The sequence below is a fragment of the Neomonachus schauinslandi genome, chromosome 9 (assembly GCF_002201575.2).
Source record: "Neomonachus schauinslandi chromosome 9, ASM220157v2, whole genome shotgun sequence".
In the NCBI taxonomy this organism is placed as follows: Eukaryota; Metazoa; Chordata; class Mammalia; order Carnivora; family Phocidae; genus Neomonachus; species Neomonachus schauinslandi.
In genome coordinates this window covers 11,129,113-11,147,408 of record NC_058411.1, presented here as the reverse complement: position 1 = coordinate 11,147,408, position 18,296 = coordinate 11,129,113, and the positions used below count along the sequence as shown (strand labels likewise).

Below are 18,296 nucleotides of genomic sequence, written 5' to 3'. Positions count from 1 at the left end.
TGTTCACCTTATAATTCACTAAGCAACATGTATGTTTTGCATGGTTTTCTGTTTTTATAATGAAAAGGTAAAAAAGTAAAGTATCATTTGCATATAGGTATGTTAATGTAGAAAAAGGGGGTTCTTGATGAATACCATATTGATGTTCAGGATTTACAGGGAGAAGAGATGTGCACGTTCTGCTCTGAATATTTTTGTGTTCTGACTTTGTGCGAGAGCACGTCTGTACATTTTGGATAGAATTACAGAAAAAAAAATGCTGGTCCAAGTTGTGACACACATGGAAAGATCAATCTGATTAGAAATTGAACAGAAGAGGACTTAATAGGAGGGACAGAGAGCCCACTTCCACTGGGGGCCTGCTGGATCCACGGGAGGAGAAGAAAAGCCAGGGCACTGTGACTTAGGAAATTGTCATTTATTTGAGAAACAAAACACAGCTGCTCTTAACTTTTAGAACCATGAATATTCAAGCTTCTGTATTTATTAAACAGATAAGTATACTTTCATTCTACAGAGAGGACCCAGAGAAGCAGGATCACAAGGGTCATTAACAATTCGTAAGAACAGAGGCCCAGAGCTTTTTGCCACCGTACCTGGAGGCCTCCTGAAAGGCTTCCTTTCACAATTCTCCTTTTCAGTGCCTGCTTTTCTTTGATCATCAGCCAGCCCTCAGGTTCGCCCATCATTGAACATTAGTGATAACACACAGTAGGCTTCTTGTACTTGTCACCTAAAACCCGAGAGCTCCCCCAAGTCTCTAGGACAGTAAGCGTTCTTTTCCCTGAAGTCATGCGATTAGCCAGAAGGCCCACCTCACTGAGAAAGGATAATCTGTGATGAAGAGTGGACCCATTAGAAACCAAAGTACCAGCTGGAATTTGTCACAGACATAACCCTACTGGCCGGTGTCCCAACTTCTAGTCCTTAACTCCAAACGTCAAAGGCATCGATCGCTGCTAAAGAAGACACGTTTCACGCCGTAAAGACAGGCGGTCATCAGGGCGAGCACTTAGGTGGTGTGACCTGCTTTCTCTGTCGCTATCTATCTATCTAAACAGCATCGGGCTCTATGGCTTATTTTTTAAAAACAGCATCACTGAAACGAAAGGAGCAAACCACATAATTCCACTTAACGTGTGCAATTCGGTGGCTTTTTGTGTATTCAGAGTTGTGCAAGCATTGCCACAATCCGGTTCAGAACACTTTCAATCACCGCCGAAGATCTGCATGGCCCTCAGCAATCACTGCTTCCCCGTTTCCCACTCTCACCACTGCCTGGCGCCCCTCAGCTACCCTCCGTCTCTACAGACTGGCTTATTCCAGACATTAGCTGTAAACGGGATCCTAGAATGCATGGTCTCCGGTGATTGGTGACTTGGCTCAATGTCCTAACAGGCATCAGCGCTTCGTTCCTTGTATTTCTCTAGGATACTCCACTGCATGGATGTAGCTCGTGTTACTGACACGTCTTTAGCCCCTTGTGAGTCCGTCCCCGTGTGGCGCACTGGGCCGAGGGAAACAGCCAGGCAGCCTCTGCCCCCCAGGAGCTGAGACAACCCCCACCCCGACCCGGGAAAGGCAGACCCTGACACTAGCCATGACGGATGCAAAACAATGCAGACACATGGGGGAGAGGACTTTCCATGGGGTGGGGGGGAACAGAAGGAAGCTGAAGAAGGTTCAAGGGCAAGTGGCACTTCAGACACATCCTGAGGATCTATCCCATGAAGGGAAAGGCACTCTGGGGGCAAGAGGACCAGCAGGTCGCAAAGGCACAGGAGGGTGAAAAATCCAGGAGCAGAGGAGCAAGCAGCAGGGGTGGGGGGCGGAGGGATTGCTGTGGGCAGGAGCATCAGGTGCCAAGTCAGGGGCCTGAAGTTAATGCTCAGGTTCAGCGATAAATCTTTATTTTTTTTTTAAGCCTTGCCCATTGTTGATAAATAAGATACAAAAACAATCATAGTATTTCTTAAAAACAGTTCTCCATTTGGGGCTTCCATCCCTCCCTCTTCGATAAAGGTTCCAGCTTCCAATTCCTCAGAACCCCTCACTGTCTGCAGAAGCCCCTCGTCAACTTCCTGCTCCTGGAAAACGAATGAGCCCAAAAACCTCCTCAAAAAGCAATTATTACCTTTCTCAACACTGAGCTTTACCCAGGCCAATGTGTAGTTTTATTGGAGTGGCACACAGGACCTGCACGAGGCTGGGAGAGGAGGGAAGGGCCCTGGAGGGTGGGCGGCCCAGGGGTGGCCCGACCGCATCCCCCGGCAGTGCCCGGAGCCCCTGGGGGCGGCCCCCGCCGGCTCCCCATCTTGCGACTGGGATGAGCACACATTGTGAGGGACAGTGTTCACACGTGGCAAAGCATCAGGAAGGCGTGGTTCAGTAGTACTGAAGGCAAACCTTGTCCATGGCCAACTGTATCCTGTAAGAAGCAGGAACAAGAAGTTGGTGAACCGCGTCCCGTCTGAAGAAATGACCCCAAACCTAATCCAACCCGGAACAGGTGGTCGTTGAGGGCAGACCCGCCCAACGGGGATCACGAGGCTGCGTCCAGTCTGAATGCATCCACCGCGAGAGGGAGCCGCTGGTAGGAGGAATGCTGTCCAGGGGCAGAAAGGGCTAGAAATGCCGCTCCCGCCCGCCTGCAAAAGGACCCCGGGCCCGCAGGCCGCGTGCACGTTTACCTGTCGATCGGATAAGGCTGCTCACAAAGGTTGACCAGCACGTACAAGTGTCTCAGGGCGTGCTCGTACTAGGGGCGAACAAACAGAAGGACACAGTCAGACAACATCTCACCACACCAACCACTCTTGACTCGGGAATATCCTACTTTCATGGTTACGGGGGTAAAGCACCTTGACCTGTGGTTCTTGACTTTCTTTGGCTCAGGGACTCCCCCTCCCTACCTTTCAGTAACCTGGTGAGATTTATGGGCTCCCTCCTGTGAAAAAGGCCCCTCCGCCTGGGGGCTGGCAAGCCTCCTAGAGCATGTGGCTGCCAGCTCAGGCCTCCTGACTGAGGGCCCACCGTGACCCTGCTCCCCTCTCTTACCTAGGAGTCCCCAACCTTGCCCACCTGGCTTTTGGCTCTGGGAACCCCATGCTGGGAGGGACACAAGGAGGAGAGAGGATGGGAAGTGGATGCCAAGCCAGATGGCCCCAGGCAAAGACTGAGAGAACCCAGAATGTTTATCTTGCAAACCCTCCAGGGGAATATGAGAACTCTCAGGGGGAAGAAGGAAGAGATCCACTTTGTGTGATTCCAGAGGGCTAAAGAGTTAACACCGGAAGACAAAGCATTGCTTAAATATGGGGGACATTTTTTATTTTCACCTAAGAAAAGCATTTTCCTTACAAAGTTAAATAAAAGAAAAAATACAATCGAGAGCTTCCAAATATTGGAGAGCCACCTCCAAAGTGCCCAGTACCCCATCTTTGGAAGTACTCAAGCTCGACCAGGTGTGCACACCACGGCCCGATAGAGCTTTCTACGGTGATGGAAATGTTCTATCAAATTCTCCAATTCAGTAGCCGATGGCCATGTGTGGCTACTGAACACCTGAAATGTGGATTCAAGCAGCCCTTCGAGGCGAGTAACTACAGTACGGAAGAGCACAGCTCTAAAGCAGAAGCTGGCAAACTTCTTCTGAGAAGGGCCAGAAAGGAAATATTTTTGGCTCTGCGGGCTGCATGCACTACTCGATTCTGCTAGAGTGGGAAAGTGGCCATAGAAACTATGCCACAATTAGAGCATGGCTGGGTTCCGATGAAACAATTTCTAGAAACAGGCTGTGGGCAGGATCGGGCCTGGGGGCCAGTCTGCTGACCCCTTCCCTAGAAGGCTCCCGGCATCACACGGTGCTGACCACAGACACCGTCCAACCTGACTTTCTACCAGGGCCTGACTTCAACAGTAAATCCTGGGGAGGGGTCAGAAGAGACCGGGGTGAGGGATGGCGTGTGGCAGGGGAGTTGAGTCATGACCGGTAAGCTCCTACCCACTGGACAACTGAGTGTGTCTGGGGCCAGGACTCATGGTCCGTGAGTCTGGCTGACCCTCCTCCTCTTGTCCCCATCAAAGGCCTCTGAATGAGTGCGCTGTTTTCTGAGCCTAATGGAACCTTCTACGAGACCGGGCACGTGTGATTTCCAGCGGCGGATATTAACTTAGCTCTGGGGGTTTAAGACGCAGGGAAGGGCTCCATGGGCCCGGGGAAGGCGGCGTGCGGAGGCCAGTGGCCCCGGGCCCCGGCCTTACCGTGGAGGAGTGCCAGTTGAAGCAGTGTGAGCGGAAGTGCGACACGGCTGCTCGGTAGCAGGCGTGCGCGCTGAGCTCGGCTCTCCTGGACAGGAGCCCCTCCGCCTCGGCATCCGAGCTCGCGAGCAAGGAGACCATCTTCTGCACGGACTTCTGGATGACGTGCCTCGCCTGTGGAGACGCACATCTTCTCAAAATATACCTTATTTCAGGCAGTCTCTCTCGGAACCCTGGATCAGTCAGAAGCTCGTTCAAAGTGATCTCTTCACAGGCTTCTAACCCAGTGTGTTAAAACAGATGCCAACAGGGGCGCCTGGGCGGCTCAGTCGTTAAGCATCTGCCTTCGGCTCAGGTCATGGTCCCAGGGTCCTGGGATCGAGCCCCCGCATCGGGCTCCTTGCTCGGCAGGGAGCCTGCTTCTCCCTCTGCCTCTGTCCCTCCCCCTGCTCGTGCTCGCTTGCTTGTTCACTCTCTCAAATAAATAAAATATTTCAAAATATAAAATAAAATAAAATAAATGCCAACAGAGGCATCCTGCAGGAGGCAAGAGAGGTGCGGGAGAGACTTCTCTAACAACCAGAAACCTTTAGAAATAGCCTGCCTTTTCGGGGTCTTCTGACACGGTGGAAACATTTAAATCTAACCACCTGAAGAGCAGCCCTGGCCCACTCTGAGAACAGGGGTGGGTGTAGAAATTGTGCTCCAAAGTAGATTGCTGTCCCCTGACTGGTGCTGTGTGTTCACGGGCACCTTTGCTTATCTATTCCAGAAACCACCAGAAAGAGGGGCACAGAGGGGGGCATCGTTTCCTTCCCAAACGATGAGTGAAAAAATACCCCACTACAAAATGGGTTCACTATTGTTATTTCTAAATCAGTTAATATTTTTAAAATCTCACTGTCATTTCTAATGCAGCACATTTCACCATAACGCCACATAAACAAAAGTGCTTTGGAATCAAAATTTTAGTAGGAATATGAAGAGGTCCCCGACTAACAGACTCACAAGTATGAGGACCTCTGTATTATACTAAGACCAGCAAAAAATATAATACCAGACGTGGGGCACCAACTGCCAGGATTATTAGAGACAGGAATTTAAACCGGATCACAGAGATGTGTTATCTTTCCTAGCAAAGGCAGCTGAATGCTCCCGAAAGCCCGAGTGCTGTGCTGGTGAGGCTGACGAGTCACCACAGAGCGGGCTCCGCTGAAGGAGACCGCCTCCGCCCAGCAGCCCACCGACTGCTCGCTCTCCGGGTGCTTCTAGACGCACAGCAAGAACTGGAAATGAGACTCTGCCAGTTCCAAACAATCGGATGAGCTACTGAAAACAAACTCAGTAATCGTAAAAGATCGCTCAAACATTTTAAGGAAGAATTTTAGGCTATGACTATGATTTCCTAAGGCCGCAGAAACTTTGTGCGTTGCATTTTTTTTTTTTAAACCATGATTAGCTAATAACTCACCAAGCGGCAATATTAAAATGTTTTCTAAGCAACCAGGTATGAAAGAGGGCAACGCCCACATGCCACAACTTGCTGGCAGGATACAGGCAAGAGACGGCCCCCAGTCCTCTGGTGCCTGCCACCAAAGAGGTCAAGGTCAGCTGACTAATGGAGAACGAAGAGAGCCACTGCTCTGCTCACTGCTTCTCTGTTACACGGAGCACAAAGGTTAGTCCCCTTTCCCACAGACTCCCATGTGGCAGGAAGAGGGGTGGCTCCGGAGTGCTGTCACATAGCTCCGAGCGGTGCTGGGTAACCGTCAGCAGGCAGAGACCAGGGCCACACACGCGGCCCGGTGAGGCTGGGGGCAGTCGTGGGAAACGGTTCCTTGGACCGCTACTTACGTCCAGATGCCTTTGGATCTGCTCCACCAATTTCCTGGACTCCTGCAGATCATTGGTGCTCATCAGCTTCCTTTTCAGGATGGCAAGGGGCACCTCAGGGCTTGGGGTGAGGTCAAGGTGTTTGACCGGAGGCAGGGAGATAGGAGAGCTGGCCTTGTGTTTCATACCCTGAAACTGCATCACTTTCATGGTGGAGATGGACTGAGGAGAGAAGGAGAGAGCCAGACTGAGTGGCAGACGTGCCAAATGTGTCCTGGGTCCTGCCTCTCCGTGCAAGGCTCACAGTGCACACCACGTGGTTTTAGGACCACCGAAGGGCCACGGGCGCAGCCTGGAAACATGCACCTGGCCCTCAGTAGAGGGCAAGAAAACATATCCAAGCACCTGAAATCCACCAACGATGAACTTTGAAAATACCTGGCTTCCTTTGCAGGAGAACCACTAATTCTGTCACCTCTGGAAGGCAATCACTGCTCCCCAGTCACACAGAGCTTGGACCAGGGTTGTTTCAGCCAGGGGTGACCCTGGGTCGTGCTGCCCTACCCGTGCTCACCTGCCGGGCCCCAGCGCCTGGGAGCAGGAAGGCGCAAAGCACAGCTTAGAGTTGCGGTCAGGGTCCACTGAGCGGGACAGAGCTAAAGCCACAGTGGGGCCGGCTGACGGTCAGGGCCAACAGGCACGTCAGCCAGGCTTTGTCTGCCCGCGCTGGTCACTCCAGACTGGACCCCAATCGGAGGGAAAGAAATGCTACAAGCGATCCTGTTCTTAAACCACACAACAATTGGGGCACCTGGGTGGCTCAGTCCATTGAGCGTCTGCCTTCGGCTCAGGTCATTATTCCCCGAGTCCTGGCATCGAGCCCCGCATCAGACTCCCGGCTCAGCGGGGAGTCTGCTTCTCCCTCGGACCCTCCCCACTCTTGTGCTCCCTCTCTCTCTCTCTCAAATAAATAAAATTAAAAAAAAAAAAAAAATGAACCAACCAACAATAATCAAAAAGTTCTAAAACAAAAAATAAAATACACACAAATATAGAGCAACATGTAATGTTTGGAAAAGATCCATCATAGCTCGTCAACCAAGACCAGGAACAGCCAGTGCGGAAGAAATCACAAGGCGCACAGGAAGCCCAGGGCAAAGAGCTGCGGCCAGGTGCTCTCTCCCACTTCAGTTCCACCCCCCCACCCGCCCCCACGCAGCCAGGGCCGTGCCACCTCTGATCCTGCCTCCTCCGAGTCACCTTTCCCTCGCCTTCTCTCTGCTCCCTGCTCCCCCACCACCACTCAGAGGCCTGGCCAGGCCCGTGGCATCCTGAGGGCACGTCTCATGGCCTGTGCCTGCCCTGCTGGTTCCCAGGCTCCAGTCCACACTCTGCCCTTGAAGAGCTGGAGGGTTGACTGGCTCACAAGGGTCTTCTAGAAGGACAATGCTTGCATCCAAGGAACAGATCTCAGCCGCTGAGAGCTCAGATGGTGGCAGGCCGCCTGGGGAATGGCGTTTGGTCACATGGACAGGTGCACAAACCACCTCCTCTGCACATCATAAGGGTTAGCCCCTGCCCCCCATGGTGACACATGAGGCCCAAGCCTTCAGCAGCCACCTGCTGTGACCTCTGTCCAAACAGCCCTGATAAACTTACCCATTTAACCACCTAGGTCCCTTCTGAACAGAGTTGGCGGGTGGGGTGGAAGTCCCTAAATTCTAGCCCAAAGGTAAAGGTAACCCATGTGCCAGGCCTGCTCAGGGTTTCTGATGCACGACCTTCTTTAATTGCATGCTAAAGCTCTGACCAAGGAGGAAATGGAGATTTGGAGAAGCAGCTTGTCCCAAACCTCACAACTGTGCAAGAGTGAAGCTGGCAAGGTCTGATTCCAGAGCCTGGGCATGGTGCCCAGGATGCAGAGCCACCCCCCCCCCTTCACCGAGAGACGCACGTTCCCAGAGAGTCGGCCTGAGGCTCCGCCATCAGCGGGAGCGGGGGGCTGCCCTCCTCACCTTGTTCCCATACTGCATGACGTGGCTGGTGTTGGTGTGCGACTTCACCAGCTGGTACTGCTTGTGCAGGGTCTCTTTGGTCAAATCCTCCTGCAGAGAGGAAAACATGGAAGTCCTCTGACCATCAGAGCTGACGGCTGGGCCTCAGCAGTGCAGCCGGACCCCTGAGGGCTCACCACGTCTGAGTCCTCCATCCAGTTGACGCTGTACCAGTCCCCCAGGTACGTGGATCTCTTCTCGTCATAGTAACAGGCGTAGGATGACTCCGTTGGGTTGGCAGCGGTGGTCGCATAAACTAGTAGGGATTCAAAACACCTTGCCATCACGCTCTGTTCCCCACTGTGGGAACTGTGGGTGGGTCCCACCTGCAGGTGAGCCTTTCCCTCTTCCCTAGTGCAATCAAAGCTACCAGCACGGGGAGGGCACGAGGGCACAACTGTACCCAGCCCTGTGAATTTGGTTACAGTAACTGTCTAAAATTAAACGTGGAAGAAAGAGAAGCTGGTTGATAGACACTTTCTGCAGTAATACGCAAGCACACATGCTCAGTAGGATGCCAAGCTATTTTAGAATAACACGGAGAGATTTTAATAGCTCTGGAAACTCGAAGAACATGTACCTAATTTCATTTCCAGAGGAAGTTACCATCGCAAGGGTTAGGCCCTGCCCCTGCCCCCCAGTTCGTGTACTGAACGAACACTTTGAACACACATAATAGCTACCATTTACTATCTAACTACCATGGGCTCCGAATCGTGCTGAGCAAATGTTAGCACTTAAAATGCACCACTCCCCACAGACAGGCACTGTCTTTAGCCCCATTATACAGATGGGGATAACGGAGGGTCCAAGAGGGTATTGCCCATGATGGACAGCCAGCAAGCAATGCATCGCAAAGGACCAAAGCTGGTCCAAAGACCACGTGACCTTGGACTTAAGTAGCTTCACCAAAACCTGGAAGAGGGCCATGAGGCTCCCATCAGATTCTTTACTCCTGGACCACTAATATTGAAAAGAAGTCCAGAGCTGCCCACAGATAAGCCCTCTCCCCCACTTTTGTGCACGAGGCTGCCCTATGCCCCTACTTATATAGACCACTTGGTTCTTCCCGTTGGCAGAATCGGAGAATGACCAACTGTGCCGCCAAGCAACCTGCTCACCCAGCCTGGCTCAGAGGCCAGTGCTCCCACCACCTACCATTGATGTTGGCGGGCAGGTGCCTCATCATGGACCCAGACTCACAGGCTTCAATGTAGAAGACCATCTGTGAGGCAAACGAGACAGGCGACCTCACACCCTGGCCAGGCACAGACCGCACAGGGATGTCAGTCTGGCTCTGGCCACTCTCCTCACCCATTCTTAAGGATCTTTTACTCTTGCTTCTGGGAGAGATCTCTGCTGGGAAGGCTACAGAAGCTGCTGTCATACAAACCAGAAGGACTCCAATCTATTCATCGCTAACAGACTAAAATGATCTATCAGTTGACATGATGCAGGGCAAATGGTGCCACAGATAATGCTAAGGAGAACTGCTCCGCCGTCCAACACAAGGAGACAGTGCGGCAGGCCAATCTGTACATTTCTATCCCGGACGTGCTCAGGCCATTCAGTGTGTATAAAGGCTGCCAAGGCGGGGGGTGGGGGGTTGGAGGGTGGGGGGAGGTAAGGGCCAAAGTGAAATAAGATGGTGGTATTTTCCTCCCAATGGCTCCCAAACTGGAGTCAATGCTAAGAACAGTGGTCCTCAAACTGGGGTCCCTAGATCATTAGCGTCGGTGTCAACTCAGAAAGGCGAATTCTCAAGCCTCTCCCCAGGCCTCTGAGTCAAACTCTGGAGGTGGGGTCCACACCCTGTTTTAACAAGAGCTCTAGTGACTCTGGGCTAACTAATAGCTAATGCCCTAGAATCACTAAAGGTGAATCCTGGAAAACCAGCGGGCAAGACTGATCACAAGGACACTCTCCAGAAACAGCCATTTGGAGTTGGGGGTGGTCATGGGGTGGTAGGCTCTGCGTCTCCCACCTTCCTCACACTCCTCCCTGCCAGGCCACCCCAAGTGCTGACGTTACCTTTTGGTACATCTTGTGTTCATACATGTAACGGATGGTCTCATTCAGGTCCTTCACGTGAAGCTGCAAGAGAAGAATATCGACATTTGGACCAACATATCAAGAGAAACCATTTGCTAAATAACACGCTAATAAAGCCCTAATGCTGCTTTGTAAATTCTTAGTTATCGGCCCTTAGAAAGAATCACGGTAACCAGGAGCATTATCCCATAGTGGCGCCTCATGTGTTTTATTCAAATATTTAAAAGGGGGAAGAGAATGAGCCTTCTCATTCATAACTTTGTCTGGAGCATTCAGAGGCTGCGTTCTATTACTGCATCTAGTGCCACGTACCCAAGTCTGGAGACAGTTTACTGAGGCTGGGATATGAAGAGAAATGTAGGCAAAACCTGAGACGCTTCTGGATAGATTTCAAGCTGCTAAGCGTGGCCCCTACACTCGCCTGCCACACACAGAAACCAACCCTGGTAGAACATTAGAAATACACATCACAGGCCGAATGTCAACACCAAGCTTTTGTTTGCCACTCTCCTACTTTGTCCTCACAATGTTAAGAAAAATGGGCGCCTGGGTGGCGCAGTCGGTTAAGCATCTGCCTTTGGCTCGGGTCGTGATCCCAGGGTCCTGGGATCGAGTCCCGCATCGGGCTCCCTGCAAGGGAGCTGGGAGCTTGCTTCTCCCTCTGCCTCTGCCTCCCACTCCCCCTGCTTGTGCTTGTGCTCTCTCTCTTGTCAAATACATAAATAATGTTAAAAAAAACAAAAAAAACCACAAAAAACAATGGGAAGGAAAACTCACATCGTCATTCGGAAACACCAGTATACCAGCAGCTCCGTGATCGGTGAAGTAAACGAACACGTGATCCCGGGGGCCGCTGCCGAGAGAGGGTGACAGGCAAGGGGAGTCAAAGTTGACCAGTTCCTATTCCCATTTCCATTTCTCTGAAAAGCTGCTGGAAGAAGAGGCTCGAGGACGACAGTCTCCCAACCAGACACAAAGAGGAACACAGGACCTGCTGTCAGCCCTTGCTCTCTGCTCCCGCTGAGGGTTACCCTGAGCCACAAGGCACACTGAGAGCTTCAAAACTATGAACTATGGCCAGGGAGGAGGGGACATCTGCTGGGTAGCTGGTCATATGGACCAGGTGTGATGCAAATAGTGGGGTCCTCTGGTAATCGGGCCTCACGTCGGCAGCCACCCTCTCCAACCAGATCTCCCCCAAATGAGGAAGGAAGCCAGGACACACAGAGGAACATAGTCCTTCAGCTCAGACTTCTTCCCTTCCGGGCCCCTCAGCCTGCACACCTGCCCACACGCCTCCTCACGCCTGCCCCTGCCCTCTAGCCGCAGAGGAACGGCGCCACTTGCCAAGCATCTGAGACGGTCTGCAGTATTGCTAACCCACATCGCTAACCCACAGCCAGCGGCAAGCAGTGGGCTGGTTTTCCCCAGCCCGAAGGTTAGCGCTGTGCGCGTGAATGCGCTCCTCTCCCCACTGGGCTGACGTCGAACACGGCAACCTGACCGGCTCCAGCCTGACCGGCTGCGGGGCTCCGTGCCTGTCTCGGTGCAGCCCGCCGGCGGTGGAACATACCAGCACGAGGATCCATGGACAGCAAAAAAGCAGTGGGTTTAAGTGACAGGGAACATTTCATTAACAATAATGAGGGACCCTGGCTCCTCGGGTGAGTTCGGGACAGAAACGGGCTCCCCAAAATAGCCACCAGCTCTGCGCAGCCTGTCTGAAGTCAGGACGAAGCTCCCGGCTCTGTCACTTCTCAGCAGGAAACAAGCCAAGAGTAAAGAGCACCACCTGTTTCAGGTGCCAAGTCATTCAGGAAAGTGTGTCAGCCATAAAACTGCCATTACCTCTTCAAGACCTTTCCAGATCCTTTGCCCTTCACCGCTTCCTCATCGCCTCTCAACACGGCAAGGAAATTTTGTGGCGTGACATCCTGCAAAGAATTGGAAGTCAAAATCAGACGCAGCTGTCGTTCCAAATCCGAGCATTTGCAGAGTCCGTAGCAGAACTGGGCCAGCGGTCCACACGTCTTCAAGGCTCCAGGTTTAATAGCAAAGACTTTGGAACCAAGTAAGACCCAAAGCAAGGCCAGTGTTTCTGGGGCCTGTGCATGACCCCTTGTCAAATACTGTCTTGCCTTTGGCTGATGGCAACTAGCAAGCCTGCCATTCCTTTCTGACCATTATGAAGTCCATGTGGGGAAACCCAAGGGTGCTGGAAGATAGGGACAAACAGCAGAGGAAGAGCGAAGCCCCACAGAGGCACAGCAGAGAGGGAGGAGAAGCATCAGCCCTGGGCCTCCCTTTGCATTCAATATGCTGCCTACAAGGTCAAATCCCAAGGACACTTGGTGTCCTTAAAGATTAAAGATAACATTGGGGGCGCCTGGGTGGCTCAGTTGTTAAGCGTCTGCCTTTGGCTCAGATCATGATCTCAGGGTCCTGGGGTCGAGTCCCGCGTCAGGCTCCTTGCTCAGCGGGGAGCCTGCTTCTCCCTCTCCCTCTGCCACTCCCCCTGCTTATGCTCTCTCTCCCTGTCAAATAAATAAAATCTTAAAAAAAAAAAAAGATAACATTGATGTCTGATCATTTAAAAAAAGCAAAACAGAAAAGTATAAAGGGGGGGGAATCACCAAAAATTCTACCACCTAAGATTCCAGACATTTCCTTGTCTCACTATATAAAAATAATTTCATAAAAACTGGATCATCGATATTACACGTATGATGCGTTCAATTTAAGTGTACTTGAATTTAAAAGAAACTGAAAGAATTGCTGAGTTTCAGATAAATGCTTCTTTACCACCAGGAATATTAGTTCCTACATGACCTCTCTGAAATCAGGAAAGAGACTATGGTGTAAACCACAAGGCAGCATCATTACAGGGTTTTTAAAAAATGTGTTAATTGATACAGCTTGAATCGACTGGGAGGGATATAATTTGGAAGTGATAAACAATAAAAACAATTAATGAAAAACGATCTCAGCGAAATCCAGGGATGCTCTGCACCAGGGCCAGTGCTAAGAAAATTGATTTTCAAAAAAAAGCACAGATCTATAATTGGATTAGCACCAAGACCTCAAGAAAATCGGGTTTTACTGAAGGAAATCTATTATCAGGCTTAACGTATAAGAAGACTAGAAACTAAAAATCAGTAGACTACAACTTATTTCTAACTTTTTTCCCCGTTTTTTTCCCTTGGCTTTCTTACAAAACTCTCAGAAATTACTCCTCAAGCACGAATCTTACTAGAAACATGAAGCAATGACCAGAGACCAGTCTAGTGAGGTTCTGACCCTGGAAATGCAAGAATGAGGGGAGAGCCATCCCTGGAATGGAAACAGACCATGCTGCCTCCAGCCCCGCACCCCTCACCTCGCCAGTGTAGTCCTTCAGGACCCCCGCGTACACGTCCGAGCCATTCGGTCTGTTGATCACAATTCCTGGTGTGGGGTTGCTGAAAACCAAAGGACACCTCTGAAGCATGCAGTGTGACATGCCTCTGAAATCTGTCTTCAAAAACATGCCCCCGTTATGTACACAAGTAGTAAGCGACTGTGTTTGCCGCCAAAGATGTGTCTCATCTCCCGCACGGTCACCCATGTGCCAGGGGCTTTAGAGCTGGGGGGTCTCAGGCAGCCCACAGGCCTCGAGTTCTCGGCGGGAGCGGTTAAGGACGGTCCCGGAAACTGAGGACAGGTGCGCCTGGCCTCCTGTGGGAACCATAGAGCATCCTGGGGGCAAGATCTGAGCAAAAGACCTCCCAGAGCAAAACTACTTACAGAGAAAGCCAGGACAAAAGACAAGACTTTGATACAAGAGCTAGGCGTGAAAGCTCAGAAGGGATTATGAGGTGATCGTGGGATCACCCCTCCTTGGCTCCAGCAGGGAAAAACAAGGAGTGGAGAGACTCGCACCCGTAAAGTGTAGTAGCCACAACCTGCTGCCCCCGATTTCCTTAAGAAATCAGAGAAGCGGGCGCCTGGGTGGTTCAGTTGGTTAAGCGACTGCCTTCGGCTCAGGTCATGATCCTGGAGTCCCTGGATCGAGTCCCGCATCGGGCTCCCTGCTCGGCAGGGAGTCTGCTTCTCCCTCTGACCCTCCCCCCTCTCATGTGCTCTCTCTCAAATAAATAAACAAAATCTTAAAAAAAAAAAAAAAAAAAGAAATCAGAGAAGCAGGCGTGAGAGAACTGGTTGTAAAACTGAATTCAACAAATAATAAAAGCAAATAAGCACAGAAAGAAGGGTCGTTGGACCTAAGCTACAGAGAAGAGTCTCCCAGGCGCGGGGCCACAGAGGCAACCCCCCCCCCCACTGCCGCCCGCCGGTTCAGAGGTCAGGAACAAGCACTGTAGAACTCAGTGGTGAGTTCTCCAAGCCCAGAAGCAACTTACACTTTAAACTCTTCCAAAGCACCGGCCCCAAACACCCTTCAGCGCTCAACTCCTATGCCACCGCCACTGGCAAGGTGTCCCGAGCTATGTTCCAAGTTCTACATGAAGCAGCCCTGTGGGATTTCGTCTGCGAGTCTTTTTACGTTCTAAGGTCTGCATTCTAACACGAATTCTAAAGATTCCTGTGAGTCTGTATGCATTTAAAAAAAATATATCCTTGGGGGCACCTGGGTGGCTCAGTTGGTTAAGCGTCTGACTCTTGGTTTCGGCTCAGGTCATGCTCTCAGGGTCCTGGGATCGAGCCCTGAGTCAGGCTCCACGCTCAGTGGGGAGTCTGCTTGAGATTCTCTCCCTCTGCCCCCCCACCGCCCCCACTCATGCATGCGCACTCTCTCTCTAAAAGAAATAATCTTTAAAAAAAATATATCCTGGGGGCGCCTGGGTGGCTCAGATGGTTAAGCGTCTGCCTCAGGTCATGATCCCGGAGTCCCTGGATCGAGCCCCGCATCGGGCTCCTGGCTCAGCGGGGAGCCTGCTTCTCCCTCTCCCTCTCCCTCTGCCTCTCTCCCTGCTCATGCTCTCTCTCTCTCTCTCTCTCTCTGTATCTCTGTGTCTCAAATGAATAAATAAAATCTTAAAAAAAAAAAAAAAATATATATATATATATATATCTCCTGAATTCACCACCACCAGTCCAAAACACTGCCTACTTACTCTTCAGAGCTGGCTATGTCATCATACATCATCACAATGATCTGTTCATCAGGAATCCCGTTTCGGTGAACAATCTGGTAGGCGTGGCATGCATCCGCCTGAGAGAAATGATTTTGTCAAGGGTTAGATGTTGCCCAGAAGGAGGCCAGTTTTGGAGTTCTAAGGAGCAACACATTCTTTCTCATGGAAGACATGCTTTGAATCATTCCCTATGGGTCAGGTATTTAAATTGTTTTAAAACACAAACATTAATATTTTTTCAACTCAGAGTTTTAAAAACTCCCCACCCCGCCCATTACCCAAACTCTCATTCATCCGGCAGTTGGTGTGGATGTAGACTATACTCAGACATGCACACACACACAGCACCACCACTTGGGTGACCAGGGCCTTAAAAGGTCCTGGATAATTTATTTCCCTTTTCCACACCATATAAAAGTCTCCTGAAAGCACTGAGTTGGGTCCCAAGAACAGAATGATGAACTGCAGATTCAAAGCTTACTTCTGTATCAAACAGGATTTTTCTGATTCGAGTAACTTCGGCTGCCAAAGCTGCTGTTGAGTGAAAACTCGGAAGTTCAGCTCAGGAATTGAAAGGAGGAATGTACTAATGTACTCTTTAGTTTAAAAAAATAACAATCACCACAAGGGTGACAATATTAGGGATGAATCTCAAGCAGACTCCCCACTGAGCGTGGAGCCTGACTCAGGGCTCGATCCCAGGACCCTGAGAGCATGACCTGAGCATGACATTACATTGTTAATGTAACTCCTTGTCCATAAAAGGGTGAAGACATTCTTCGCTTCCTTTTTCAGATGACACACAGTGTACTCCAGGACATGGGAATCATTTGAGGACAAAAGGAAAAATATCCCCCAACTTTCTGCTTCTGTTTAATGATGTATTTCAAGAACAAAGACATAGGGGCGCCTGGGTGGCTCAGTCGGTTAAGTGTCCGACTCTGGATTTTGACTCAGGTCATGATCTCAGGGTCGTGAGATGTGGCTCCATGCTCAGCACAGAGTCTGCTTGAGATTCTCTCTCCCTCTCCCCCTGCCTCTCCCTCTGCTTGTGTGCTCTCTAAAATAAATAAGTAAATCTTAAAAAAAAAAAAAAAAAAAAGAACAAAGACATAAACAAACATGAAGAGAATAATGAGCCCAGCTATCTATCTCTCTAAGGAAGAGAGCTTTAGGAACTGGACCTTCTACACCCATTACATCCTACACATCACCTAACATGGCAGTAAAGCACATCAAGCATTAAAGCCAGGCAACACACATGGACTTCACAGCCATAAGGGGTGATACTAGGCAGTTACTGAATGTTGGGTGGGTGAGTCCAGGGTCCGACACTCAGGAGCTGCTGGATGAGTGGATGACTGAATAAATAATAAAAGCTCACGCATGTGTCAACTTCCTAGTACTTGTCAGACACCGCATTATCTCATCTGATTCTCACAGCAACCCCACATGGTCAAGGTAATGATCCCCACTTTATAGATAAGGAACCTGCAGCTTAGCGAGGTGAGGTGACCGGCCCGAATCACGCAGCTCAGAGTGACATATCTCCGGCACTGTGACTCCAGAACTTGACACGGCTTCACGCGGGGGCCACAGAGAAATCATGAAAGTCAGAGAAGCCTGGCGAGAGGGAGCAGCTGAAAATCTAAAGAAGTCATTTTAAAATAATTACTAAGTATTTCACATACACACAAATTGTTAGAAAGTTTAAATCTCCATTTCCGTGGAATAATGAGAACCCTCAACACCAACTGTGGTAGGAAAGGAAACAGCCCCCAAAGATGTCCACATCCTAATCCCCAGAGCCTGTGACTAGGTTATGCCACGTGACAAAGGGGAATTAAGCCAGTGGATGGATTTAAGATGGCTCATTGGCTGTCCCTAAAATAGGGAGGTTATCCTGGATTAATCTCCTGGATAGTCTCCTGGATTATGACGGATGGGCCCCACGTGATCACAGGGGTCCTTGCATGTGGCAGAAGGAGGAGTTGGCGTCACAGGGATTCGATGTAAGAAAAGACTCAACTGTCTGCTGGCTTTGAACACGGAGGAAGGGGCCATGGGCCAAAGAATGAGGACAGCCTCTGAAAGTCGGAAAAGGTAAGAACATGGCACCTCCTCTACCCCAGAAAGAAATACAGCCTTTCTGACACCTGCTTTAATATGGAAGACCCATTTCAGGTTTCTCACCTCCAGAGCTGTAACATAATAAATGTGTTAAGCCAAGAAGCTTGCAGTGATTTCTTACAGCAACAACAGGAAACTAATCCAATGACGGAAGTTTACTGGGATTGGCACTACACTTGGGAAAACAGCTTCCCATTATCCAATCAAGCTGAAGCTCATCCCCGCCGACCCAGTGATTCCGCTCCTAGCGGAACCCTAGAGAAACTCTAATTCATGCGCAGTAGAGGATTACTCACAGCAAAAAACAAAACAAAACAAAAACAAACAAAAAACAACAAGAAATAACCCAAAGGACCATCAATAGCTGGAAAATTAAACTCATGTGCTCATATAATGGGATACCATAAAGCTCACAGAAGTGGATGGAGGAATGAATGAAATACAATCCATGTTTCAAAACAGATGAATCTTAGGAACATAATGAGAAAAAGAGTAAGTCGCAGAAAAATACATTCAATATGATTACAGTTATATAAAGGCCAAAACAGGCTAAAGTAAACATTATGTTGTTTACAGTTAAACACTCATATGGTGAAACCATAAAGCAAAGCAATGACTGACAGAAAATTCAGGCCCTCACCCTCTGGAGGGAAGAGAGGGGGACTGGATCAGATAGGGGATAAGGCCTTAGTCATTCATATTCTTTTTTGGTTTTTTAGTCTGACACAGGAATTCATTTTATTATGAACTTGCACACACATTATATACACAGTTCTTTGCTTTTTCATTAAAAAAAAAAAAAAATCAAACCAATATGTCAGACTTCACCTACCCT

General features: G+C 50.0%; 1 protein-coding gene across 1 annotated transcript in view; it reads right to left on the bottom strand.

The window, feature by feature from the left end:
- Positions 1–409: 409 nt before the first annotated feature.
- Positions 410–18,296, bottom strand: part of LGMN (legumain) — a 34,231-nt gene continuing 16,344 nt past the window's right edge. Inside the window, exons 3-14 of the mRNA XM_021679647.1 lie at positions 15,311–15,408; positions 13,576–13,657; positions 12,048–12,133; positions 10,977–11,052; positions 10,179–10,241; positions 9,306–9,372; positions 8,285–8,403; positions 8,109–8,198; positions 6,115–6,315; positions 4,264–4,434; positions 2,691–2,758; positions 410–2,428 (exon numbers count right to left, since the gene is read on the bottom strand). Of these exons, the coding sequence (XP_021535322.1) occupies positions 2,386–2,428; positions 2,691–2,758; positions 4,264–4,434; positions 6,115–6,315; positions 8,109–8,198; positions 8,285–8,403; positions 9,306–9,372; positions 10,179–10,241; positions 10,977–11,052; positions 12,048–12,133; positions 13,576–13,657; positions 15,311–15,408 (1,164 nt within the window). The 3' untranslated portion in view covers positions 410–2,385. The remainder of the gene's footprint in view (positions 2,429–2,690; positions 2,759–4,263; positions 4,435–6,114; positions 6,316–8,108; positions 8,199–8,284; positions 8,404–9,305; positions 9,373–10,178; positions 10,242–10,976; positions 11,053–12,047; positions 12,134–13,575; positions 13,658–15,310; positions 15,409–18,296) is intronic.